Below are 26,292 nucleotides of genomic sequence, written 5' to 3'. Positions count from 1 at the left end.
AATGGAGTCTAAAACAGAACTCTTCCTAAAATCCAGTGGATGTTGTTATGGGGAATGCCAGTGCAGAGCCCTGCAGGATTTTCAAGCACTAACAACTGCACGCTGTGTTTGCTGTTGCAGTTTGCATTGCAGCATGGCACTGGTGGAGAAGTAAGTCAGCCTCATGCCAGCACCGCTGCAATGACAACAAGAGAGGAGGACCCTCCAAACCCATGGGAGGGTGAGGATGAGGATGGTGGCACTTTGCAGAAGCAGAACCACAGCCCATAGGCACGCAGCCCTTGCCTCTCTCAGCCTGGCTCTCACACCTGGCACAGCAGACAGCACAGCAGTCCAGCAGGTTTGGGTGATAACTGACCTGGAAAACATCACTTGCTTAGGAGCTCACCAGAACTAACCCTGCAGGCAGCTGCCCTCATCCAGCATCGCTGCAGAGAAGTGTGAGGGGAATGGCATGGAGCACAGCGCTGCCAGCAGCTGTGTGTCCCCATCCTCAGCTCTGAGCTCCCCAAGGAGCCCGCCTGGCAGCTTCTAAGATTCATCGTCAGCCTTGAATCGCATCGTGCTTTGGCTGAAAGTTGAGCTGACTGTGTGCTGTCTCTGCAGGCTCCTGGTGTGCCTCCCCTCCCCGAGCACACAGCGATGTCTTACGGGCAGGACGCGTGTGCTTTGGCTGTATGAAATTGTAACGTTCTTTCTATGGGAGAAAACATTTAATTTTGCTCTACATTCCGCTATAACCAAACTGATCTCCGTTTATATCCCGGATAATAAATCACAGCAACATGAAGTCTCGTGCACAGAACTGAAGTGGTTTCTTAAAGCAAATTTGGCAGGAAATAAGTCATCATCTTGCAAAGCCAGTTCACCCCCATACACAGCACTCCCTGAGCTCTCCACTATAAGCTGCGAGCAGGCACGAGAAGTCATCATTTTGAAAAATGGGGAGAGATCTCTGAGTCGTAGCAAAGCCCTGTAAGATACACCACATGATGCTGCTATCAAAACAACACAGAACTTGGTCAGAGAATCACCCCATGAGTCCTCCCCGACTCCTGGGCTTGCAGGGCACGGATACTCAGATATCACAAGGGCCATTAGTTTGGCTCCTTAGAAAAATAAGGTCGTGCTGCTCTCACATCTTCCCTCTGTGCTTTCCCTCTTTCTTATTTCCTTCTCAGCTAATGTTGTGATTTTTTCATCGGCCTTTCTTTTTAGTTTCCATTTCTATCGTGCAAACATGCCACGGCGAAGCGATGTAAGCAATGCATAATATATTTGCAGTAATGTATGATTCATTTACTAGCTTTCATAATTAATGCAGATGTGTTTTACATACACAGAACTTCCTGCCTGCATTTTATGATGTGAACACTCTTCAAAATCTAATAAAATGTAAGCCATTAAAAACAATGGTACTTTTCCTGTTACGAGATCTGTGTGCAGCTTTGCAGCAGGAGCTCGGTGTGAGCTGGTGCTCCAAACACTGATTTTTTGCTGCTCCTAATTCCATGGGTAGAAACGATCCCTGTTATTCCAATGATACCACCATGGCTGTGGGTATCCTCCTGCTTTCATACCTTGAAAACTTTCCAACCCAAATACTTTTTCTATCCGCCGTCTGGAGGTCAGCAACTCAGATGAAATTATGCTGAATTTGTGAAAAAGAAACTTGCAAAGACTGTACAGCAGCATCTGTAAAATATCAGCTAAATAACGCCAGGATTTCCACCTCCAACAATCCTTGTCCTTGCTTGGGGCACACACAGCTCTGGGCCCCAACACCTTTTTGCAGTGGTATTTCTGTGTCTATTTCCCATCCGTACCAATGCAAGGCAGGGGCTGCTGAAGAGCTCAGGCCATGCACTTTATCTACACACTATTCTCTTCCTCCAGGCAAAACTGGAAACAGAAAACTATTCTGCACCTCATACTGAAGCTGAGTTACCCACTGAGCTTTGTTCCTTTATGCAGACAGGTTTGGGAACTCTTCGTTTCCTATGGTCACACTACGCATGCATGGAAAATTAACGCCAATGAATCTCTGCAAGGACACCAGCACCCACCTGGGGAGCACTAAGGAGGGGCTGTGGCTGTCAGCAAGTGAGGAGCATCATTGGCTGCAAGGAGTTAAACTTGTGTTCTCTGAGGTGGGTTTGAAACACAGAGATGTTGGGCATACCTAATGTTTTCTGGTTCAGGGATGGGTGTTTTTTCCCCTTGCAACTGAGGAGGCTTACTGTAGTGTTGAGTTCTGTGTGTTTCTTTGATATTTAGGGCTAGAGTTCATGCTGTATCTTTCCCAGATGGTGGATTTGGTTTGTGTGCTTATTTCTGCCTTTGCTCTTTCTTTTATAACAGTTGCTAAATTCATTATTTAGAGGGGAAACTCATATAAATGTGTATCTGTGCTAAGGTTCAAGAAAGGCAGCAAGCAGGGGAGGATGAAGCAGCAGTGCTGTGCTGAAACACCAATATTTGAGGACTGTTTTAAGTGCATCTCATTAGTATCAGAGACCTGGCAGTGACTTCTACCTGCAGCAGGTGATGCTGAGGCTTTCTGTGCAGCTGTACCTATTTCAGTGCCATCCCTGCAGCTGTTTCTAGCACATTGTCCCTTCCTCTTAAGCCCAGAAAGTCACAGGGCTGCTCCCCTGGGCTACTCCAGCAGAGCTCCGGCAGTGGCAGTATTGGTGACAAGGTGACAGGGGCTGCCAAATGGCCAGATTCTGGCTGGTTGGCAGGAGGGGGCTTAGGCTGGGTGTGAGGGGGCTGCCACGGGCCTCCAGTCTCCTAAATGGATGAGAGGGCCACGTGCCTACCTAGGTAACTCTTGTCTCCAAAACTCATCTCCAGCCGGCTGCTCTCTGCCCCTCCATCCATCTCTGCACAATGGAATCTTCTATTTTTTTGCCCATGCAGCACCGGCTCCAGGTCTGCCCCATGTCACCTGGGTGGAAGGAAGGGCAGAAAGCGCCTTTGGGGGAGGGGGAGGTGGAACAGCCCGTGTCTGCTCAGGGGGAGCACAACGCGGGGGGGCACCGCGTGGTTCCTCCGCATGGTCGGGAGTGCTGACAGCCCGCTCGGAGCACCGCTTTTGGTGACGGTCAATAGGATTCTCCCCAAAAGTGTTTTGCGGGGAAGGAAGGGTGAATGGAGCAAACGCTGAGCTGGATGATTTTTAATTCACCCTTCGAGCAGCGCCGGGTGCCGCTGGGGAGAGCTGTGCCCCGGCCCCACGGGGGCGCGCCTTGCGCTGGGGGACTCGGGGACGCGCAGGGCTCCCTGCAGGCGCGGCGCGGGTGCCCGAAGAGCTCTGCTTGCAGGACAGATGGGGAGGGCACGGGTGGTCCCGGCACCCTCAGTGCCAGGGGTTTGTAGGATATAAACCATATCTATGTAAATATAACGTTCCCCCTGCAGTAGGAAGCCACCGCTTCGTTTGCACCTTTCGTTTTCGACGTTTCAGGGCGAGCTGCGATACAACAGCCTGCGCGTTAAACGGGGGATGAAACAGAAATGGAAATAAGCGCACGCATCTGTCCCGTTTTTAAGGTAAACGCTGAAATCACCTCGCGTCTCCCAGCCCGGCCACGTTCACCCAAGAAGCGTGGGGAGAAGTCAATGTTCGGGGAAAATTTGCAACCATCATCTGCAAACGAAGAGTGGGAAATCTTACGGGATAGAGTGATGGAGCAAAAGGGTGGGATGGAAAACATCTGTACATCCGTTGAGCATCGGGAGCCTTTGTGCCCGAGTCGTTTTGGAAGGCGGAGGAGCATCGGGACTTCCCGTCCGTCCTTGTGCCCTTCCTGTGTTGTGTGCTGGTCACAGAGAAGGACGCACCGGGGAGCACTGGGCGCAGCCGTGTCACCGAAATTTGCACCTGCAAAGAGAGAGCGAGCCAGGCGAGGGGAATCAAAGAGAGAGCGAGCCAGGCGAAGGGAATGTGCGACGGAATGGAGAAATATCGAATGTTTCTGGACGTGTGCATTGCCAGAGGTTTGCACATTTTGTCTGAAAACACCCAGAGTTACAGACGGAGGGGAGGGAGGGGGGATTTTAATAAAAACCATTTGCCACTTGTCTTCAATTAGAGTCCAGACATCGAGCAATAAGGAGAAAAAAAAAAAAAAACAAAAAAAAAAAAAAAAACTTTTTTTTTTTTCTAATCTCATTCGCAGTCGGGCTGAAAGAGGTAAAGGCGGCTCACACGCAACGATTTCAGGGCACGGAGTTAAAACGAGCGAGCGAATTCATGCGTCGTTGGCACCATTCGTGCCGGCTTCTCCTGCCCCGGCAGCTCCCCGCCTCGCCCCGGCACACGCCGCGGAGCTTCGCATCGCTTCCCCGCAGGGGAAAGGCTCCTCCAACCGCGGTCGGACCCCCGACGGCAGCCCCGGGGGCGCAGCCGTGAGCAGGGAAGCGGCGGAGCCGCACCGGAGCGGAGCGCCCTCGGCTTTCTGCTGCCGTCGGGGCGGCCCTTTCCGCGACGGACTGTCGGGGATCCGCCCGTCAGCGTGTCCCAGGCAGGTGATGGGCAACTCGGGATGTGACAACACCCCCCCGATATTCCCCTGCATCGGAGTGTCCGTGACAAATAGAGGCAACGCGAGGCAGGAAAGGGGGAGGAGGGAGAGAAAGGCGCGCACACAATAGCCAGGCAAATTGTTAGCAACTCCGGCGTTCGGGGAAGCCGGTCCTGGAACTGCGCTCTCATCAGTCACCGCTCCTGAAGTGATAGTAAAAATGCATCTAAACACGCTGCGGTGTGATGTATAAAAGCACAGCGGGATGAGCTGCTTTCCAAAAAGGGACTTGGTGATTGGATATGCCCTGGCATGATTGACAAGAGCTTAGTTTGGTAAAGAGAAGACACGCAAGCTTTCACAGCGGGATTTCTTTTCTAAAATATATCACACTAGCCTTTGAAAAGCGCCGCACACTATAAGGGAAATAAGGTTGCTTTATAGTGCGCTGACATTTCTTTAAAACACAACTAAGATCAAAAAAAGAAATAAAATGTGTTCCAAACACAATGTTTTAATTAGTTTATTCTGTGCGTTTGCTTTTATCTGGTGTATATATCACGGATCCCCACCCTTTAATTAAAACAACTGGCTGCCTATACAACGGCGGAGACAAATGCTTAACTTTCTCCTTTGTACCTACAAGCAAACGCAATTTACTGCAGCTCTCAGAAGAGTTTTTAAAATAAACGTGGTCGCCTCGAATGCTGTCGGGGAACGGACGAAGGCAGCTGGAAATGGCCGTTTCCTGGCTCGGAAAACTCGGGGGGAGGCGAACCCCGCGGGCAGCATTGCCCGGCCCGGCCCGACCCCCGCGAGGGGCAAAGAGCTGAGAGAGCGGCGGGCGGAGGGGAACGCGGGGGCTTTCGGGTTGCTGGGCTGCTTCTGGGGTTTGGTTTTGTTTCTCTCTCTCTCTCTCTCTTTTTTTTTCTTTTCTTTATTTCTTTTCGTCTTTTTTTTTTCCCCCTTTCTTTTTCTTTTTTTTTTTTTTTCTCCTTTTCTCGGTGCTGCCCCCATTGAGGCCAAGCTCGGCGCCCCGCGTTGAGGAGCTGAGGCACTTCTCTAAGGCGAGCACCTCCTGCCCGCTGCCAGCCCGGCTTCTCGTTGTGGACCTGTCGAGGGGAATAAAAACCAATAAAAACCTTTTAGGAAGCATCGACTCCTTCGCCCCGTGGCAAGCGCACGGTCTGTGAGGCCGTTCACGGTGCGGGGGGGGCTCGTCTGTGCCCCCATGTCCTGCAGCGCGGAGCCTGCGCGGGTCAGCGGAGTAAAGGGGACACTCGATAGGAAAAATAGGGCAGGGCAAGGGAGGGCCGTCTGCTGGCCCGCAGTCACCCCGGGGCACGGCGGTCGCAGTCAGAGGGAGGACCGCATGGGGCAAACCTGGTCCCGAGAGGAGGGGACGTTCGGGCGATGCTTGTGACCCAGTGCTGCTGTTCTCCCAGCTTTAGCCTCAAGGCTTCCAGCGGGGATTTTAGGGGTGAGAGCTGCTCCTGTAGAGGGACCGTGTCATCCACGGAGCCGCTGCTGCTTTGCCCGCTCCGTGCCCCGGCCCGCTGGGGTTCAGCCGCTTCAGGGCTGCTCACGGAGGCACCCCTGGGGCGTTTCGCTCCCCCGCGCTGCGAACGGAGCGGTGCGGGCAGAGGAAGGAGCGGCAGCGCGTTGCACCTCGCAGAGCTGCGGCGGCACCGCTTTTCCTGAGGAGAAAAAAAAAAAAAAAAAAAAGGGAAAGGGAATGGGAATGGGCAGATCTCCCCTAGGGGATCGGCGGGGATGGGACCCCTCGAGAGAAGTCCACCTGCTCCAAGGCATTCTGAGACCTCTCTGCTTCCCTGGGATCTCCTTGAGCAAAGGGTCCCGGGCAGAGCTGCTGCCGATCCCCCGGTTCTGCGATTTCCCTGCAGCAAGGAGAGCACCCGAACCCCACTGCACCTCAAGTGGGAATGTCACGGATGAAGGCATCCCCCTCCCGCTCCGCCCCGAGGAGAGCTGCTACAGGCTTGGGGCTGAGTGGGGGAACATGGAGAGCCCCTGATATCTTGCAAATTTCCAGTATCCCCCCAAAGAGCTAGAGACCGCTGCCTGTAGCCTCAGGGGATGCCGGTTCCAGCTAGGCGATGCGCGCGCAGCGGTTTATTACCGGGCTTTACACCTGTTGAGAGGCCCCAGGAGGACTCAGCGGGGGGCCAGACCCGAGGGTCGGTGTTCAACCGGGGCTTGGGACCCACGTCCTTTGGCTGCCCCGCCTTCCGCTGGGCTGCGGGGCAGAGACTGCGGGGCAGGGAGCGGAGCTGCCCCGCCGGGTCCAGAAGCATTGGGCATGGGGCAGCTCCGGGAGAGCCCTGAGCCTCCGGGGTCCGGGCAGCCGTCGGGGGCAGGGCTGGGCCGCTCCGCAGCGCCGCCTCGTGCCCGGCTTCGCTCCGGGCCCCTCTGAGAGCTGCAGCCCGACTTTCGGCCCGGCTCGGTGGCATCAGCACCGACACCGACACCGGCGGGGCCTTCCCTGCCCCCTCGGCTCACACCGGGTACGTCCCGGCCCCGGCGGACTCGGAAACGAACAGAGCTCGGTGACTGCGACCTCGGGATGCCGAGCACTACACAGCTCTGTCCCAGCAGCTGATGCCGGGCCGGCGGCTCCGAGCCCGAGATGCCCCCCCGGAGCCCGGGGCTTGCGGTTGCCCCTCAGGGCTCAGTCACGCAGAAAGGCTGCCTAAAGTCTGTGTCCCCCGCAAGAGAGGGACAATAGAACCACCCTCCGGGTCACAGGTCACCTCCTCGCTGATTGAGATATTCCCCTCTTTCCCCCGCCATCCCCTACGCTCCTCGGAGCGTTTCAAGGCGGTGATTTTCAGGGGGCGGCCGGGCCGGGCTACCGAGGGCCCCTCTTCCTCCCGTCTCCGGGGCCGCACCGCGCCTCCTCCCATGGGCCCGGCCAGGGTTGTCCCTCTGTCCCGGGAGGGCCTTCCTGGGGTCGCTCGCAGGGGGCTGCCGGCACCCTGCGGAGCCGCGACCCCCGACGTCCCTTGCCCCGAGGTTTGCCTCGGCAGCCCCGGGGGGAGGCAGAACCCATTCATCCCGCTGCCGCTTGATCTCATCCTCGTGGTTTTCCCACTCGCTTCTGAACCCGACGCGTGGTTCCCCCCCGGCTGAGCAAGCAGCTGAGCTCACACTCATTTTCTCAAGGGGAACTTTTTCCCCACCGCCACCAAAGAAGCGAAAATCCCCGGGCAGGGGGCAAAAGCTCCGTGTCGGGATGCTCCCAGCGCCGGTGTCCGCGCCGTGCCCGGGGTTGCGAGACGGAGCCGCCGCCGCCACCACCTTTTCCCCACCGCTCCCGGCTCTCCGCCTGCCCCCGGCCGCCCTCTGATATCCTCTCCCCCTCCCTTTGCCGAAGTTCAGCCCGTTTACTGCAGCCCCCGACTCTGAAGTTCAAATGTACGCATGTGATTCCCCCTCCGCTGAGTGACAGCTACAATGGAAACGTCTCGTTCGCTCCTGGTTTGCATTTAATTACACTGGAGATGCAATATGTTTATGGCAGAAGAAAAACTACTTGTCTTTACGCTTGTTAGGGGCAGTCATTTGGCCACGATAAACTGCGTTTTAAAAGCTATTTAGGGCTTATGAAATATTCCTCTCCCTGCCCGGCTCGGGGGATTTTTATTGCCGTTTCCCCGCGTTCGTTTTGCCTTTTCCTCACACCGTCGGAGGAGGGAAACCCGTTCCCGAAGCTTTTCCTTCCCGCTACAGGGCCCGGGGACTGCGGGGTTCCTTTTGTCGGAGCTCCCGCACTGTGCCCGGTGTCGAGGCAGCTTGAGGGTCCGGCAGCCCCGGGGGGAGCTCCGGGCCGGGGCACACAACGCAACGGAGGGACCCGCAATGCTTTCAGGGGCGCTTTACATTTTGGTGGCTGTTCCATTCCCAAATCATCCCAAGCGGGGAAAATATGTGGGAAAAGGCGGGAGAGGGGGGAGGGGAGGAAGAAAGAAAGAAAAAAAAAAAGGAAAAAAAAAAGAAAAAGGAAATTAAAATAAAGTTAAAAAAAAAAAAAAAAGAGAGAGAGAGAAGAGGAAGAAGAAGAAAGTGGAGGAGAATGACACGACTATCTGATCCTGACGCGAAGCAGGGTGTCTTTCTCCGCCTTCCCCCCGCGATGGGAGCACGGCAGCCTGCAGCCCGCTTCTCCGGGCGCTGCTGTTTGCACGTCTGCAATTGAAATTTAGATTTAAAAGGCAGAGAGCTGCGATGTTCCCCCGCCTCCGGGAAATAACCGCGAGGAGTTGCGATCGGCCAGAAATAGCGCTGGATAAAAATGCGAATAAAAAGGGAATTTACTGAGGTGTTACAATATGGGCTGTATGTATATATATTAATAATTATTACGAAAGAACGGAGAAAAAAGAATCAGAACCCACACCGACATTGTGCTTAAATAAAGCGAGCAGGGTTTGTGCCATTTGTGCTCACCGACTGCCAAACGGCAGGTCGGAAGCAGAGGGATTTAGGGAGAGTCCGTACACCCGTGCGGCTCCTGATCGGCACAATCCCCCCAATCCCCCAATCCCCCCCCCCCCGAAGTTGGCGGAACAGAAATGGAAAACGTATAAAGCAGATTTCTGGGCTCATCCCGCGGCCCGATCCGCTGCGGTGCGGCTGCGGGAGCCGCTCATTGCAGTGCAGCCCAATGCTCTCCGAAACGGCAGTCCTCCCCCAGCGCTGCGAGCGCTTCTTTCTGTCCTCCCCCCACCACACACACACCCACCCACGGGATGCTTTCCCCAAAGCCCCGCCGTCAGCGCGCAAGATTTTTTTTTTTTCCTAAGCAAAATAATAATCATAAAAATAAAATTAAAAAGTGTTTTGTTGTTGTTGTTTTAATTTTTGAAGCCTCCTCGCCGCTGAGCTCCTCTCTCTGCCTCCCCCCACGCTGGAAGGTTCCCCGTGTCCCCCTACCCCTCCCCCCCCGTGCCCGGGGTAGCAGCAGTGTGGGGTGGCCCCGGCGCACCCCATTAAGAGCCGACAATGGCACACGTGAGGCCGCCGCGCAAGGAGGGGTCAGTGGCCCTCGGTTACTCCAGGTCGGCGACTTCAGAGGCGCGTCCCTCCCCGGCGCTCAGCTGATGGGCTAATTGAATGATGCCCCTTTTCTGCCCCCCCCCCCCCGCCCCCTCTTTTTTTTTGGGGGGGGGGGGGGGGAGGGTTGCTGTCGCCGAGAAAACCCACCACGTGCGGAAGGTCATTAATTACCCCCCGGACACGCAGGTAGAGCCGCCGTCGCGTCCCAGGAGCCGCAGACTGGGGCGGGCAGCCCCGCTCCTTCCCGAGCATCCCTCCCCGGTCCCCGTGGGACGGAGCGCGGACGGCCCCGACGCCCCCCGGCGAGGTCCCCCGTTCTCCCTCCTCTTATAATGGTGCGAGCTCGGAATCACGGCGGAGGGACTCACCGTGGCCTGGGCAATGGGAGCGTTACCGAGCACCGGTGGGACCTCTCGGGGAGATTTTATAGCGGTGGGGTTGTTGTTTTTTTTTTTTCCTTTTTTTTTTTTTTTTTTTTTTCACGCTCTCTGCAAACCCTTAAAATAAAGAAGACGAAGGCTTTTCCCGGGGGCTGATTGGGGGGAACGATGTGAAAGGGCCGCGGTTATAAAGCGCTGCTTGAAGCGCTGCTCTCAATGCGCCTCTGAACTTGATCAGATTTTACGTTTCCTGCAGAGAGCCGGCGGCGAGCGGAGCTCTGTGCCATGCACAGCGCCGGGCTCCGCGCACCCCGCAGCCCCGCCGCCCTCCTTCTGTCTTTTATTTCCCCTCCTGCACCCCACAGCTCTTTGCAAATGCTTTTCCAGCACAGAAAATGAGGGGATTTATAGCGCTGTCTGCCATTGGTAATTATTGCGAGGCAGAAAGCTGCCTTTGCGAAAATAAAATTGAGAACAAAAAGGAAAAAAAGAAAAAAAAGAAAAAGAAAAAAAAAGAAGAAGAAAGAAAACAAGAAAAAGAAAGGAAAAAAAAATAATAAAACAAAGAAAAATAAAGGGGGAAAAGGAAAGAAAGAGAATGGCGGATGGGGGGGGGGGGGGGGGAATCAACGGCTGTACAGAAAATAGAGCGCAGAGTGAAGTGCTGCTCGCAAAGTTGGCCGCGGCCCGGGCTGGCCGGAGCACTTTGTGCACCCTTCGCATTAATTTAAGCAAATTAATCATAATAATAATAATAACCGCCCCAAGGCGGCACCGCGCCGCTTCGGGCTCTGACGGTTTTTAGGCGCAGTTGTGAAATAACGCCGGATTTTCGCCTCCTCCCGAGCGCTGTCCTTCTCCCTATGGCGTGGGGCTCCGCGCTCTGCACCGGCACGGGGAGGGCACGGGGGTGCCGGCGGTACGGGAGCCCGGGGCCGCCCGCGCGTCCCCCCCGTCGCGTCCCCCCCGTCGCGCCCGCTCCCCCCCTCCGTTATACCTGCGGGCCGCTCCCGCCCAATCAGCGTCCCCGACGGCGCGGGGCGCGTGCCAATCAAGCGGAGCGCGACCAATGGGACGCCGGGCGGAGGGTCACGTGACGCGGCGGCCCGCGGCTCCCCATTGGCGCGGCTCGGCCTGGCCCCGGAGTTGGTTTATGTGCGAGGCGCGGGCGGGCGCCCCGTCAGTGCCCGACGGCGCCGAGCGGGAGCGGGGCCGCGCTGCGCCTCGCCCTGCTGCGCGTCGCCGCCCTGCCCTGCCCGGCCCGGCGCGGGGGCGGGCGCCTCGCCTCCAGGGGCGGCGGGTGGGCTAGGGGCTTTTTTTTTTTTTTTTTGCTTTTTTTTTTTTTTTTTTTTGGTTGACGGGGGGGGGGGGGAGGGAGAGGGGCGGGGACGCGTTTTGGGGTGGTTTTGTACTTTTTTGGGGGCGGGCGGGAGGGAGGAAGGGAGGAGGGGCGGGGGGGGCCAGGCTGCCGCTACCGCCGCGCCGCCGGCCCCGCGCCCATGACGATGCTGCTGGACGGAGGGCCGCAGTTCCCGGCGCTGGGGGTGGGCGGCTTCGCGGCGCCCCGCCACCACGAGATGCCGGGCCGCGACCCCGCCGCCGCCGCCGGGATGGGACTGGGCCCCTTCGGGGACTCCTCGCACGCCGCCGCCGCCTTCAAGCTGAACGCGGCCCCGCACGACCTCGCCGCCGGGCAGAGCTCCGCGTTCACCCCCCAGGCTCCCGGCTACGCCAGCGCGCTCGGCCACCACCACCACCACCATCACCACCACGCCGGCCAGGTGCCCTCGTACGGCGGGGCCGCCGCCTTCAACTCCACCCGCGACTTTCTGTTCCGCAACCGCGGCTCCGGGATCGCGGACGCGGGCTCCGGCACGGCTCAACACGGCCTTTTCGGCGGCTCTCCCGGAGGTTTGCACGGCCCCGGAGGCATCCCGGACAGCCCGGGCTACCTGCTCTTCCCCGGGCTCCACGAGCAGAGCCCGAGCCACACGTCCCCCGGCGGGCACGTGGACAACGGACAGATGCACCTGGGGCTGCGCGGGGATCTCTTCGGGCGGCCGGACCCGTACCGCGCCGTCTCCAGCCCCCGCACGGACCCTTACGGCGGGGCCCAGTTCCACAACTACAACCACATGAACATGAATATGGGCGTGAACGTGGCCGCTCATCACCACCACCACCATCACCACCACGGGCCCGGGGCTTTCTTTCGGTACATGAGGCAGCCCATCAAGCAAGAGCTGTCCTGCAAGTGGCTCGACGAGAGCCAGCTCAGCCGGCCCAAGAAGAGCTGCGACAGGACTTTCAGCACCATGCACGAGTTGGTCACCCACGTCACCATGGAGCACGTCGGGGGGCCGGAGCAGAACAACCACATCTGCTACTGGGACGAGTGCCCGCGGGAAGGCAAATCCTTCAAGGCGAAATACAAACTGGTGAACCACATTCGGGTGCACACGGGGGAGAAGCCTTTCCCCTGCCCCTTCCCCGGCTGCGGGAAAATCTTTGCCCGCTCCGAGAACCTCAAGATCCACAAGCGGACGCACACAGGTAAGGACCGGGGCTGCGCGGTGCCGATCGTGCGGGGGGGGGCCGTGGAAATGCCGATGAGCCCCCGTTTGTGGAGATTCCGCCTCTTTTTTCCCCCCTCTTTATTTGATTTTCAGGCCCGCTTGGCGTCTCTCCTAATTAAATCAGCGAGACTTTGCTCAAAGTCTGTTTATTTGCAGCTCCGTCTTCCTTTCGGCTGCGGGAAAGTGGGGGGGGGAGGAGGGGTAAGGCAGGGAGCAAACGTGTTCTGGGCGCTGTGTGGAGCTTCCTAAGCTGCCGGGCCCATCTCGGGGCTTCTCCTTGCTCGGCCAAATTAAAAGTAACAAAGACTGACCCGAATGTATCCGCCGTGTAACAAACGCGGCTGCCCCCGTCCTCTGCTTTGTTTTTTTTTTTTTTGGGGGGGGGGTCCGGCGTGTCCTCGTGGTGGAGGGAGGGAGCTGCGGGACGTAGCGAGGATTTGCCTTCCTTCAACCTCTCTGAATTTCACAGGTGAGAAGCCCTTCAAGTGCGAGTTTGAGGGCTGCGACCGGCGCTTCGCCAACAGCAGCGACAGGAAGAAACACATGCACGTCCACACCTCGGACAAGCCCTACATCTGCAAGGTGTGCGACAAATCCTACACCCACCCCAGCTCACTTAGGAAACACATGAAGGTAATCACCCCCTGCTCCTCAGCTCTTCCTTCCCCATGTGGCGATGCTCGGCTGGCGGTGTGTTCAGGGCCGGATGGGGCAGAGCCCTGCATTGCCAGCACAGCACTCCCAGCTCCCGACCCTGCTGTCCTTAGTGCCTGGGCCATGGCTGGAGCACAGCCTGGGGAAATGGCGTAATTTCTTTTTGTGCTGCTGCTGGTGCAAGAGCTGCCTGGTTTGTAGGGCTCTGCACTCCGGAGAGCTGTGCAAATGCAGCCTGGGCTGTAGCTGCAGCCCCCCACACCGGGATACTGCAGCCCCCCCCATGTTGGGAAGTTGTTGGGAGCTGCAGTGGCACGGCACGGTGCTCAGAGTGACCGGCACACCGCCGAGCTGGAGGCCCCAATACCCCCCATGTGCACGCAGCATCCTGACCTGCCTCAGCGCTGCCCCGGGCTCGTTCCCATCTTTACCTCTTGCTTTTAGGTGCACGAATCCCAGGGCTCGGACTCTTCCCCTGCAGCCAGTTCGGGCTATGAGTCCTCCACCCCCCCTGCGGTGGGCTCAGCCGGCAGCAAGGACTCCACGAAAACGCCGCCGGCAGCCCTGCAAGGGAACCCCGGCCACAACCCTGGCCTGCCCCCCAATTTTAACGAGTGGTACGTGTGAAGGCAGCGGCTGCCCGGCCAGAGACTGGACCAAACGCCTTGGGAACGAGGCAGAAAGGACAAGCCAAGCCCACTGCAGTTTGCTCCCATGGAAATGGAGTTTCTACACCGATGACCGCATAGGGCTAGTTAACTGCCAGGAACCGGAGGGGGGGGGGGTGTCTTTTATTATTATATTATAATTATTACTATTTTTTGCAAGCCGAGACGCTGGACTAGCCATGTCCTTTTCTCAGGATTGGATTTCTTTTTTTGTCTTTTCTTTCTTTCTTTCTTTCTTTTTTTTTTTTTTCAGTCGCAGTCGTTTCTTTGATTTATTATTTTCCCTCTCCTTGCCCAGTACCTCTTCCTCCGATTCCCCACTTTTTACTTTTAGTTTTGTTTTGTTTTTCTTCTTCTTTCGGTGGGATGTTGACATGAGGATGAAAATTCTCCTTCGCCTTAGTGGTGATTGTTTAAACTTACAGTCTTAAACCGTGCCAAAGTCCTGTTATGTCTTGAACTTTCCTCTCTCGCTCTCCTGCTGCTTCTCTCTCTGCTCTCCTCCTCTTTCTCCTTCTCTCTCTCTCTCCAAGCATTACACTTGTGAATGTATTCTCATCTGATGGGGTCGGTCAGTATTTTTCAGGATGAGGATGTGGTGTTTATTCTACCCAGATTGTGACGTTTAGTATAACAGTTGCCTTTTTGTAATAACTTTTTTTGTAAATACATATCCATGATGCCATATTTATCGTTCGTAATTTAATTATTGATACAAAGTGCCGGGAACTGAACAATATTTATGGGGGAGAAAAAATTGTTTTCTAACAAAAAAAAAAAAAAAGTACAAACAGCAACAAAAAAAAATCAACTCTGTACAGCTTTTGGCTATAACTGCTTTAGCATTAAAAGTTTATTGTTTTGGAAAGAGCCCCCGCGAGCCGTTTTTGACCTCCTTCGTGTCCCCTCCCCCTCCCTTTTCGGGGGTCGCCGTGGCCCGATTCGGGTCCGCGCCGTTGTTTTGGGGTCGGCGATGCGGGAGAAGCGTCCTTGCTCCTCGCCGCTGCTTTTTCTCCTGCCTTTTTGTCCCCGCCCTCCGCATCCCTTCCCGAGCCGACGGAGCCCGGAGCGCGGCGGCGCCGCCGGAGAGGAGCCCCGGGGGCAGCGGAGCCGCCCGACGGTGAGTACGGGGCCGGGAGCCGGCAGCGGGCTGCTTCCCGGAGGGAACACGGGCGTCTTCGAGGCGCGCCGAACTTATTCCGTTATCGTCTGCTTTAGTTGTGTTGTTTTCGTTTTGCTTTTTCTTTATTTTCGATCAGGATTCGACAAAGCGTCTCCATCCTTAGGAGAGCTGAGCTGAGAAACTCCAACTCCGCCGAAGAGCCTCAAACAACCGGAGCGACGGTGGAAAACCGTTCCGTGTTCCGCTCCGGGAGACGCCCGGCACCGCACGGGCTGCGGCGGGACGACTCGGCTTCGCGTCCCGCCGGTGCGCGGCCGCTGCTCCCCCCGGTGCCGCAGTCTCATCGTTCTCGGAGCTCTCTGCGGGTGGGGACCTCCCGGACAGCGCACCTCTGCCATCCGAGAGCGGCCCCCTTTTTCCCCCCGACGGGCCCGTCTTGAACTTGACTCGGGTGCACCGCGCGCTGTCCCGTCTCCTCTTGCATGATGTTCAGGCAATCGGCCCACGGGACACTGCATGCTTTAAAAATTAACCTTAAGCGAATTTCTGTTCTCTCCACATCCTCTTCACCTCCATTACCGGGGAAAAAAAAAAAAAAAAAAAAAAGAATTAAAAAAAAATTAAAAAAAAAAATCTTTTATCTGGCAGGAAAAGAAAGGAAAAAGGTAGATAGCAATCTCCGGTGCTGCACGTCTGAAAAACAAAACAAACAAACAAACAAAAAATTCCAAGCCGGTTAAAAGAAGCTTTCCCACCTACTCTCATTATTGAATTTCTCTCCTTAAAACAATTGCAGAGTTCCCCCCGAGGTGCCCGGCCAGCCGTACTCCCGCTGCTCGATGCCGTGAGCGCTCTCGCTGTGTGCGGAGCCCCGGGGCCGCGCCGGGCCAGGAGGAGCGGAGCCGCCTGGGGCCATCGGGTTTTCCTCGGACGCCCACCTGTGTCGTGTCTGCGTCGGCCTCAGAACAGTGGCAGCCTCAGAAAGGTGCCGGTAGGCTCGGATTTGTTACTGGTTTGCTTGGAAGTGGGGAGACGTGGGGTGTGCTGGCCTCCGTGAGGGTCCCCCGGGCTGAGGGCTCTGCCCTGGGCAGCTGGTGTGGTTTGGGGTGTGAGCTGCAATGGGGCCATGGCCCTTCATGGTCGTGCTGGTTCCTGCCCTGCTGACCCTGATAAGTTGTGTCTGTGGGTTTGCAGCACACCCCAGCCATGTTTCTAGCAAGGGCTTAAATCCAGTCCTATGTTATTTACCTCCTCTGGGTGACTGGGCAGCCGTGGGGTCTCCCCATCCAGCCTTAGGATGGGGAAGGGAGAGCAGACCGTTGCCTGCACCCTGCTGAGGTCAGGCCTCCCTGCTGCTCTGCAGCAGCCCCCAGAAAAGGGGCAGGGGCGTTTGGGTTGTTTGTGTGTAGTTGGGAATGGAGGTGATGTTTGGGATGGATGTAAACAGAGCTGGCAGCCTGTTTTGGGGCTATGAGATGCTTTCTGAGCAAGATGCTTGAGGTTAGCAGTGAGGGGAGGAGGCAGCAGTGCCCTGTCCCTGTGTACGTCATGCTGTGCTGCTGCTGAGTGTTTGTGGATAAATAAGGATATATTTTTTTCTGTAAAAGAAGCCAAAAGGCTCCTTTCCTCACTCTGGCCCACTCGGACAGTCCTAGAGCATAGGACGCTTGCTTTATTCCTGCATTCCTTAGGCTGGCTGAGCTCCTGAATACAGTGCCAGAGCCTGGTAATGGGGCATCCTCTGTGCACACAGTTTGGGGTTTTGCCCTACTAACAGGGCAGGGTGGTGTTGGTGAAGCAGGTGCCCCGTTAGCACAGCTCTCAGTGTGTTGTTAAGAATGGATCTGGTGTTGCACCCTGAAGGGTCCCAGGACTGCACGCAAAATGGGGCTGCATTCTGCTGTCCTCTCTCAGGCTGGTAGCCTTCTTGAAGTTGCTGTATGAGCGGGATTAGGTGGATTTGTCCCCAAATAAACAGAACTCAGGATGGTTTTCTACAAGGGCTAAAATGGTGATTCATTGTGTTATAAAGAATCCAAGCAGAGGCAGGCGATGAGCTGGAGCCATTCCTTTTCCACCACGCTTTATGAGCCATGAATATTTTGATTCCTTTGGTGTCATTGTTTGTGCGTATCTGTCTCCGTGTCTGGTGTAACTCAATGAAAATAATATATTATTTTTTCAAGCTTTGTGCGTGCTGTTGGCTGCACGCAGTGGGAAGGCAGTCCCAAAGGCGTTTGATCAGGTTGTGCACAAGTGTCTCAGAGCCGCAGCACCAGGAATTAAGTTCCTTTAGTAACTCTGCTGGCTGCAAAGCCCTCATTCCCAAAGCAGTGGTGGGCTGCAGCATTGTGTTTGCATCTCTTTTTCTTTCTTTCTTTCTTTCTTTCTTTTTTTTTTTAAATAGTGTTCCCAGATTAAACATATTTCTCACTAACTAACAGCAGCTTTTTCAGCTGAGCATAACTTTTGGATAAGCCATCCCCGCTTATTGATGCTCTCGGCATGACCAGACTATATGGAAAACACTTCTGCAGAGATGCATGCTTGTTTTGGAGAGGCAAAACTCCAGAGGAAGCTTTAAATTCTTTGCAGAAATCAAATTTTATCGGGCAGAAGGAAAGCATTTGCATTGTGTTGACTTATCTACGCCTTCAATTCCTGGAGCTGAGCCATTTGGTTCACCTCGCCGTGCCGTTTGCGTGCTTTAAAAACAGGCTGTGTTCCCCACGGGTGCTGCTCAGCACAGTGCTCAGAGGGCTGTAACAGTGCATAGAGGGAGCGAGGGCTGTCCTGCTGAAGGCTGCATCAGAGCCTTGCGGGGATGGAGGGCAGCACAGTAGCTTTATGTTACGATGTGAGTTTTTACTCTTGGTTAACCAGACCCAAAGGGTGGGGTGCAGCCTGGAGCCAGGCCAGCTTCCCCACATCATCCAGCTTTTTGTGGCTTTGGGGGCAGAAATAAGTGCTGGGCCTTATCTGTGGGCCATGGCCTTGTGCTGAGAGGTCACAGCAGGGTGGGAGACGTCAGCTTTGGGTTTCTGCTTGGTGCACAGAGAGCACTGATGTGGGGAAGGCTGGCAGCAGGCAGGGCGTCCGGACAGGCAATGAGCACTGCCCTGAAATACACTGCCCTGAAATACACTGCCCACCAGCTCCTCTCTGAATACCTCCCCAGTTTCACTGAGAAAATAATATATTGCAAAAATACTCTCTTTTATTTTGTTTTATTTTATTTTTTTTAATGACCGTTTTTGCTGCTTTCTGTACTTTGCACGACACAATTTTCACATTATTTTGGTCAGTAAGGTGTTTTTGTTCCCTTTTCCCTTGTTTTTCTCCTTATTTTCATTTGTCGAGTGCTTGTTTTTGCCTATGTTACCAGGATGCCATTGAATTGAAGCTTTCACGTGTTAGGGCTGTGGAGAGAAATTTGGCCATAACTTGAGGAAAAGTCTGATGTGGGGCTGAGGGCCGGTCTCGAATTTAGGGACAAACCTCTGTGCAGCTTTCTGTGTGTGCAGAGTTCTCAGCCCCACGCTGAGCCACGCGGGCAGAGCTCTGCTGCTCACTGGTGCAGATGGTCCCCAGACCGTGCAATTCCCACAATATTCCTATTAACTCAAAAAGAAGATGCTGCAGCTGTCAGCCACCCACCTTTAAGGACCGCTCTGAAACAGCATTGCTTCGTTTGGCAAAGTGCAGCAAGAAAAAGAAAGAGGAATTTTTTCCCCTTATCCCCTGTTTTTGTTTTTTTTTTTTCTTTTCCTTTAGTGTTGTCAGCCTCACGTGCCGGATTTCATTTTGCCTTTTTCTTTTTGTGAAGCTGTTTAGACCAAAGAAACACGATGTACCTGTGCTTTGGAGTGGAGTCTGAGTTTTCATATAATTGCCCAAATCTGGAAGTTGAATTGTATTTAAAAAAAAAAAAAAAGAGGCTATTAATAATAATCTAAGAACTGGCAACACTGTGGCAGTAAAATATAGATTTAATTTTTAATCTTGGGCCCGCAGAAGTATTTTAAAATAATGCAGTAAGTGGAATGATTTACTTTAATGTCTTTGCTAGCACTCGATTTGTATTTAAAATGAGATTCCAGTGTGACGTTGCAATCTGCCCTTTTTTCTGTTTCCTTTTTGCTCTGTGCTGATGCGGGAGGAGCGGGCGGGCAAAGGACCAAAGGAGCAGGAACTGTGCCTTGAAGATTCTCCCTGCGCCTTCAGGAGGATGTGAGCTGAGCCAAAATCAAAGTGCTCTGCTGAGCTCACGTTGTGCTGCTGAGGAGTTGCTTTCAGAGGAATTCCCTCACCCGGTCAGAAATCTCAGGTTGGCCATTTATTTTCTTTTTAAAAGGGGAAAAAAAAATAATTAAAAGACCTGAATAATGCTCTGGTCCTTTAGAAAAGTACAAGCAGACGTGGGGCATTGTAAGAATTATGATCTTGATAAAAAAGATGTGGTGGGCTGTGTGGAAACCAACGTGTGGGTGATTTCAGCAAGACCCCACCTGTGTCCCTGGCTGTGATTTCTGTCAGCTTTGCTTTGCATTCACGCTCTCTTTGTATGTTTACTATACCAGCAGCAACCATGTCAGCTGTATGGTGATGTCTATAATCAGAGAGCAGAGAAAAACAGAGTGTGCTCGCATCTGGGTCTGTTACGTGCCACACTCCCAATGTCTGTGGCACTCAAACAGCTTTTTAGAAATTTGTAACACAAACTTGAGCACCCGCAGTTTGAAAGCGAGGTTTGTTCTTGTCGTTTGTCTTTCATCCCAGCTAGGTGAAAAAATAGTCTTGATAGAATAGTTTGCATCAGTGCTGTGGTTGTGCCACGCTTACGTTTCATTGTTTTACCATAGGTTAAGAAATAGTTTCTTTCCAGACTGACAATAAATCACTGTGAAAGAAAGAAGCCAGCATCACTGCCCCCTGCAAAGCTCACAGTCACAGAGGCATAAGTGAAACGTTTATGTTCTGAAAACGTTTTCTTCTTTTCAGTAGTATTCTGTTCTTAATCTTGGGCAGCTTTGTGCATAAAAGCTCGTCGTCAGTGCAAGTAAATCGTGCCCAGCAGAAGGGCGGACACAAGGAAGGGGCATAAGAGAAATACTGCATTTCATAAACACAATCACCAGAGCATTAGGAGAGCAAACATGTGGTTTTATGAACATAGTTATAAATATTTAAACATGCAAAATGAAAATGTTACTAAATGTCTGGTTTTCATTATCTTTCAATGAGCGTTTTCGTTCTTGGAAGCGTTGCTGGCTGTCTGCAGAAAGCGATCACCACCCCCTCCCCAGAATGAATGATGCATAATGCGAAAACGTGTTAAAATGCACAGTTGTTTGTAATATCTTCTACAAAAGTGGAAGACATTCTACCAAATTTGGTATTCTATTGAATCCCAAACTATCCTTGCCCCACAAACAGGAACCAGCCTGCTTCTGTCAGCAAGTTTCTTGCTGGATGTTAGGAAAAATCTGAGGGCAGTTTTGGAAATAGATGTCGCTTATTGCTCTTGGAGACGTGTCCTGTGATCCTTTCTCCTTCCTACAGAAGTCAAGGAAAGATGCCACAGCTGATTTTACCATCATGAATATGTTGCTTTGAAGTGTCAACAAGTGTTCAAACATTCTTTGTGCCTCCATGGAAGGGTTTGGAGGCTGCAGGGGGAATTTCAGGCTGGGGAGCCACAATTCTGCCCCTGGTTGAGCTGTTGCAGGGGTGTGAGTCTGCGCCTTTAAATAGGAGCATGGCAAACCGCAGCGGTACGGGTTGTGCAATTTTGCTTGCGTGAGTGGAGGCCTGTGAAAGAGTCGGGGCCACGCTGTGCATCACTGTTCGTAATAAGGCAGGTGTCTGGCTCCTGGGATCCTGCTCTCTTGGCTTCAGTCCTACCCAGTCGTTGTATTCCCACGACGCTCTGGCTGTGCCGTGTGTATGTCACGGGAGAAGATGCCAATTTATTTATTTATTTGTTTTCTGAATGCAACGGGAAACCCATTTTCTATTAGTTCCATATTTAATCCTGAGCGCTGTGAGTTTCTGCTGCGCTGGGCAGAGCACGGCATGCCGCGCTGGCACGCACGCACGCGCCTGCTGCTCGCTGCCTGTTCCTCCTGCAGTTGCTCCCACCAATAAATCCGCGCTTGCCGCAGTCGGAATGGAAATCTTAAAGACAAAGGATTCGACTGGGCAGTTTTTATTGCTGTGATAGAGCAGAAGGCCTCAAATTAAGCCATAGTGCCTACGTGGATGCCGTCTCCTGCCAGCATTGCGCCGGTACCGAGGACTGTAAAGGGGGATTTGTGTTTCTTCACTTTGGTTCTTACTACTGTGTGCAGCAAATCCCAAGGAAATGGTGGATGAGAAGTGAGCCTGGAGGAGCATGCAGGCCCTGCCCTTTGCAAAGCTGCCCTGGCACAGCTTGCCGGGCCATGGCTGGCTGCAGTGTGTGGGCACAGCCAGTCCCGTTCCCATGCTGGGGCTGTGGGATGGAGCCTGTTGGCAACCCCAAGCCGGGGCTGGTTTCTGGGGGCAGGCGTGGTAGGGCTGATCCCTGTGTGCTTACGTCAATGCAGACCTTTCCATGGACTCCAGTCTGGGTTGGATCAAGCCTTGCATGGTTGTGGCCCTTGTGCATTTCAAAACTGTATTAATCTATATCTGGATCCCAATGGGGCACTCGGGATGAGCTGAGCTCAAACAATCCTTGGCAGGAGGGACAGAGTGGAGTTGGCAAGGATTTTTGTCCTGTTATTGGTTACTTGGAGGAAGGAATGTATGCACCAGTTTAATATATGACAACTTGAGGTCTGTCATCTTAAGCATATTAGAAAAGCCTCATTTTTTAACAAATCCCAGAGCGTTCAGCAGGCATCGCGCTGCAGCTGTGCTGGGACTGGGCGATGGTTGTGGATGGAAGCACGGGGCTGTTTGCTGTCTCAATGCATGGTTGGGACAGCCCTGAGTCTGCTGGGGGATGGACCCTGGGCTGCTCACCCCTTGGCTGGGGGATTGAAAGGGAGACAAAGTCCTGGGGCAGAAAAGAGCTGGCAAATGAGAAAGCATCAGTGCAGCCCATAGAGCCCATTCACTAAAAGCTTTTCCTGTCTAATTCAATACGTCCCCAGCGAATTTGGCCAGGGAGTTACGTATTGATCTCAGAGGAGACTTTCTTCTCTATGGTAAAATCTTCAAAAAAACTTCCCAAAGACCTTGAGATAGATTTTACACTCTCTGTCAGTGTGATATTTCCTCCAGTGAAAATAAGGATTGATGCTTCTGTTGAAATTTGTATTCTATAAATTCATCCTTTCTGCTTTTTCTCTCTGGATTTCTAACGTATGAAAAATTCAACCTAGTAAAGACTTTTCAGCAAGTTTATTTGGGTTTGTTATATCAAGTGCAAGAAATTCAATCCAGATAACTGTCCTCCCCTAACGTGGTTAGGAAGGATGGAAGAAATATGTTCTGTTGTATTTTGTTCTGGTACTGGAGTGGGAAGGAGTTTGGAAAACAGCTTTCTCTATTTTTACCAAACATTATTCTCATTTTTCTCAATCAATGCAGCACCCAAGCTCTTAGCAAGCTGCTGCCTTCAACAGTATCCCCATAAGGAGCAAGCTGAAACAGCACAAGGAGTAGATGTCAGCCTCAGACTGACAACTGTGCTTCTGGGTAATCTAATGCCATTTTAATATCTTGCTTTTAATTCTGCTCAGCGAATGCTTTGATGGACAAGGCTCTGATGCTCGTGAGTTCAGTTCAGTTGTTAGTGCTATGTCAGAAATTATTTCTCACAGACGACTGTAGCTGGAGCGTCAGCTCCCATTAAGTATATTAAGTGTATGGGTATATATGTATATAAGTAATGTATAAATATATATGAGCTCTGAGATTCTGGGCTAGCACGCTGTATTTTGTAGCCTTTGGTTTGTTTCTGCGGTGACAAAAAACAGAATGTCTCTGGTTAACTTTTGACCACTGACGTATTAAATGAAGATGCGCGTTTGAGCAACATCAGTGATTTCAATTGACTCATCAATTGCCACTGCATAGCAGTCTTCATGTTTCACTTTGGTAACAAGCTGATCTGCCACATCTGATGCCAGCAATTCAGTCCTTCAAACAAATGACATGTTTGATAAAGAAATCTTTTTAAATTCATTATGCACTTTGGCTTTTGTCTTTCCTTTTAATACAGCATCTGTTGCAGCCGGGATGCATTCCTTGATCGTTTCTGAGTCTGCAATTATTTTTCTGCCTGCCCAGTGTCCCAGGGATGTGAAATGAAGCTGCTGCTCTCTGCTGCTGAGCGCTGAAACTCTGCACCAACATTCAATTTGATCGCTCGGAACAGACTGCAACAAAGTGGTTTCATCAGCACACACTTGTGATAAAAAGGCGACGCGAAGAAAGCCGGCTAACTAAAAGGCCCTGCGTTTTCCTGGGAAGACAATAGGATATCTGTCTCTTCATTTGTTTCACGGATTCCTTGTGCAGCCATTTAAATTCAGCAGAAGGCTCCAAATGTCTAAACTTTATCCTGGGCATTTTTTTTTTTTTTTTTTCCAGTGCTGGAAAGGAATAGAGTTAAGTGTCCCAAGGGGAGTTTTATAGAAAATGCTATGTGCAATGTTAATGAGTTGGGAAGGGGTCACATGTTTTTCCATATAGAGCCTATGCAGAAACAAATACGGAACCTGAGGAGAAACCATCTGCGGGGACCCACTGATGTGTGCCAGTGGGTGATCCTGGGCTGCTGTCACTCCTAAATGATGGGTAAAAGACTTCAATCCCAAGAGCCCCCCCGTGCCCCCACATGGCTCCGTGCCGGGCTGGGTGAATAGCTGGGGCTGGAAGAAATGACAAACTTCTTGGGTGCCACAAGAGATTGCTTCAGCGTTACTGATCCTCACTCTGCTCGTTACTGAAAATGCATCCAGCAGCTATATGGGTCAGACTGCTAAATTTGTAGACACGGAGTGTCAGGAAGCCTTTTTGTCAACTTCGTACCGTTTAGTATATTTGTCCTCAAGTTCAAAGCAATCCTGGCCCCAGACTTGTGATATTTTCTGCCCTTTCCCCTTTCTGTTGACTCAGACCTCTTCCCTTTGAGGTCAACATCAAAATAAAGATGTATGTTTCCTCAGCCTGACCATGGCTCTGACTCTTTAGATCAGCAATCCTATAGTCCATATGTCTTCCCATCTGTCAGCCAGCATTTGAAGCCAGCTTGCTCCTCTATTCTTTCAGACAAGTGTGAGAATCAGAAGTTTCTTTAATGACGGTTTCAGGCCTTAAAGCATTTGCTAAGATACTACCTATTAAGATCCCTTGATGGCACCTTGAATAGAGATCAAAAGCAGCTGAGTTCACTCCGTAAATCTAATCTGGCCTTCAGTTTAGGGTGCTGGGAGAGGAGTGGGGAGGGCACTGTGTTCCTGTGCTGAGGATCCTAGCCTGGGAAGGCAGCATTGCATTTGTGAAACAGTGACCCAGAGCATGGCTTTCAGTCTGTCTCTCAAACGCTTCTATTTTTAATGCCTGCCAAGAGATGGTGCAAAGCCCTTGGAATATTTGGGGAAGTGTGTGCTCTTTGGGTTCGTATCATTTCATTGGGCTACGGAGGATTTAGCAGGGAGGCATTCACTGAACATTCACTGAAGTTTCTGTATGTTGAAAGGTGTGCACGCTGTCACGGACAAAATGGTGGAGGGCATTCCCAGAGAACCCCCCAGCCAGTGCTGACAAACAGGCTGGCTCTTTATGGGACCCAAATGTCTGTGGGGATCTGAACATCCCCAAGATGTGGCTGAGAAACGGGGGATGATGTCACAGCCCTGACTGTCCAGTAAAATGTGACACTCTGGAGTCAAGGACAACATATGGCCCTGGGTTTGTGTTGAAACCAGTTAAAGTGTGAGCGTGAACCTGAGCTCCAGAGAGATCCTCTTTGCCCTCCGTGTCATTAGACTTCAACCAGAATATCACTTGTGCTTCCTGAGAAAAGCAGCTTCTCTGGCTGCCTGCTCTGTAGAGTCGCTGCTTTTGGAGGAGGTGGTCAATCAAAATGTGGGGCATGCAGATTGTTTGCTTCCAAGAGGGGAAACAGAAAGGATCTTGATGTTATTTTACATCTTAACCAAAAGGATGCACCAGTTCCTGGACACCACACCGAGCAAAATGTCCGGCCACTTTTTGTTCCCAAAGCCTCTTTCAGCCAGCCCCCGCCCCAAAGTACTCTATCTGACATTGTCACTGGGTTTATTTAAGATGGATTTGGCTTTTTGCTATTTTTCTGTGCTTATAATCCTTTTAATTCCACTGTTTTTCTTTTACGACCTTCGTTCAGTCTTTTCTGTCCCTCTTTAACACGATACTCAGCCAAGTCTGTCTCGTTGCTGTCATTTTTAGTGTGAATCCATATCTGCCTTTTTAGGGGGTAGTGGAACTGGTGACGTATACTTGTGGTTAAAGCAAAAGCCACTATTGAGTTGGACAAAATAGGATGAATGCTGTATAAAAGCCTTCAGAGAGCTGTGAAATCTCCATCCTCTCTTCCTTGTTCTCCTGGGAACACTTGCACAAAGAGTATTTTTAATGTGAAGCAAAAAGGATTCTGATGAATACTCATTAACATTTTGTTTCTGCAGAGATACATACATGATCATCACAAGGCTGTGAGGGACACGAATTCAGGAAAGCTCTTAGATGTACACTTATTGCTGTGTGTGTGCTGAAATCTTCCTGATGTCTGCTGCTTTGCTGAATAGACATATTAACCAAAGACAAAAACAGGTATTTAATGGAGCTTGTTTGTCCTGCCCTGGCCAGAGGCAGTGTGCAATCATAAAGGTTTTCAAACTCACTCCATAGTGGTGCTCTGTGAATCCTCCCAGAATGGAATGGGTTGGTTGAAATACATGCCTGCAAATAATTTGTATCGTAGTTGTTAACAACAAACAATGAGAGCAGGATTTAACCAGAGATTGCAAGGGGAAGCAACATCAGAGCCACCAAATACATTCAGTAACATGTTTTTCTCATGTGAGTTTGTACCCAGCCCGGATGGATACCAGTGGGTGATGGTACTGCTTCACCATTGCCACTTTGGAAGCATCAGTTTCAGAAATGCAGATCTGATATGGACTGAAGTCTTTATGCTGTGTATCCCACCTATTCTGAGCTGGTTAAAAAAGAGCCTCGGTCAGAAAGAGTTAGCTTAGCACTGAGTCTCAACTAAAAGCCTTCTGTGAGAGGCAGGAGAAGCGTGTC

The 26,292-nt window shown here is 52.5% G+C and overlaps 1 protein-coding gene and 1 long non-coding RNA gene across 2 annotated transcripts; both read left to right on the top strand.

The window, feature by feature from the left end:
* The first annotated feature begins 11,444 nt into the window (after positions 1–11,444).
* On the top strand, positions 11,445–14,674 carry ZIC3 (Zic family zinc finger 3). The gene is made up of 3 exons (XM_031593912.2): positions 11,445–12,538; positions 13,031–13,194; positions 13,660–14,674. The coding sequence occupies exons 1-3, from the start codon at positions 11,485–11,487 to the stop codon at positions 13,840–13,842; spliced, it is 1,401 nt and encodes a 466-aa protein (XP_031449772.1). The 5' UTR covers positions 11,445–11,484; the 3' UTR covers positions 13,843–14,674.
* Positions 14,675–15,270: 596 nt separating this feature from the next.
* Positions 15,271–24,158, top strand: LOC149916036 (uncharacterized). The gene is made up of 4 exons (XR_016471095.1): positions 15,271–15,371; positions 15,803–15,997; positions 19,166–19,333; positions 23,219–24,158. It is a non-coding gene; the product is annotated as an uncharacterized LOC149916036 (long non-coding RNA).
* The last annotated feature ends 2,134 nt before the right edge of the window (positions 24,159–26,292 follow it).

This window comes from Phasianus colchicus, chromosome 14 (assembly GCF_987193195.1).
Source record: "Phasianus colchicus chromosome 14, bPhaCol1.hap1.1, whole genome shotgun sequence".
Lineage (NCBI taxonomy): Eukaryota > Metazoa > Chordata > Aves > Galliformes > Phasianidae > Phasianus > Phasianus colchicus.
This window is presented reverse-complemented; position numbering and strand designations above follow the sequence as displayed.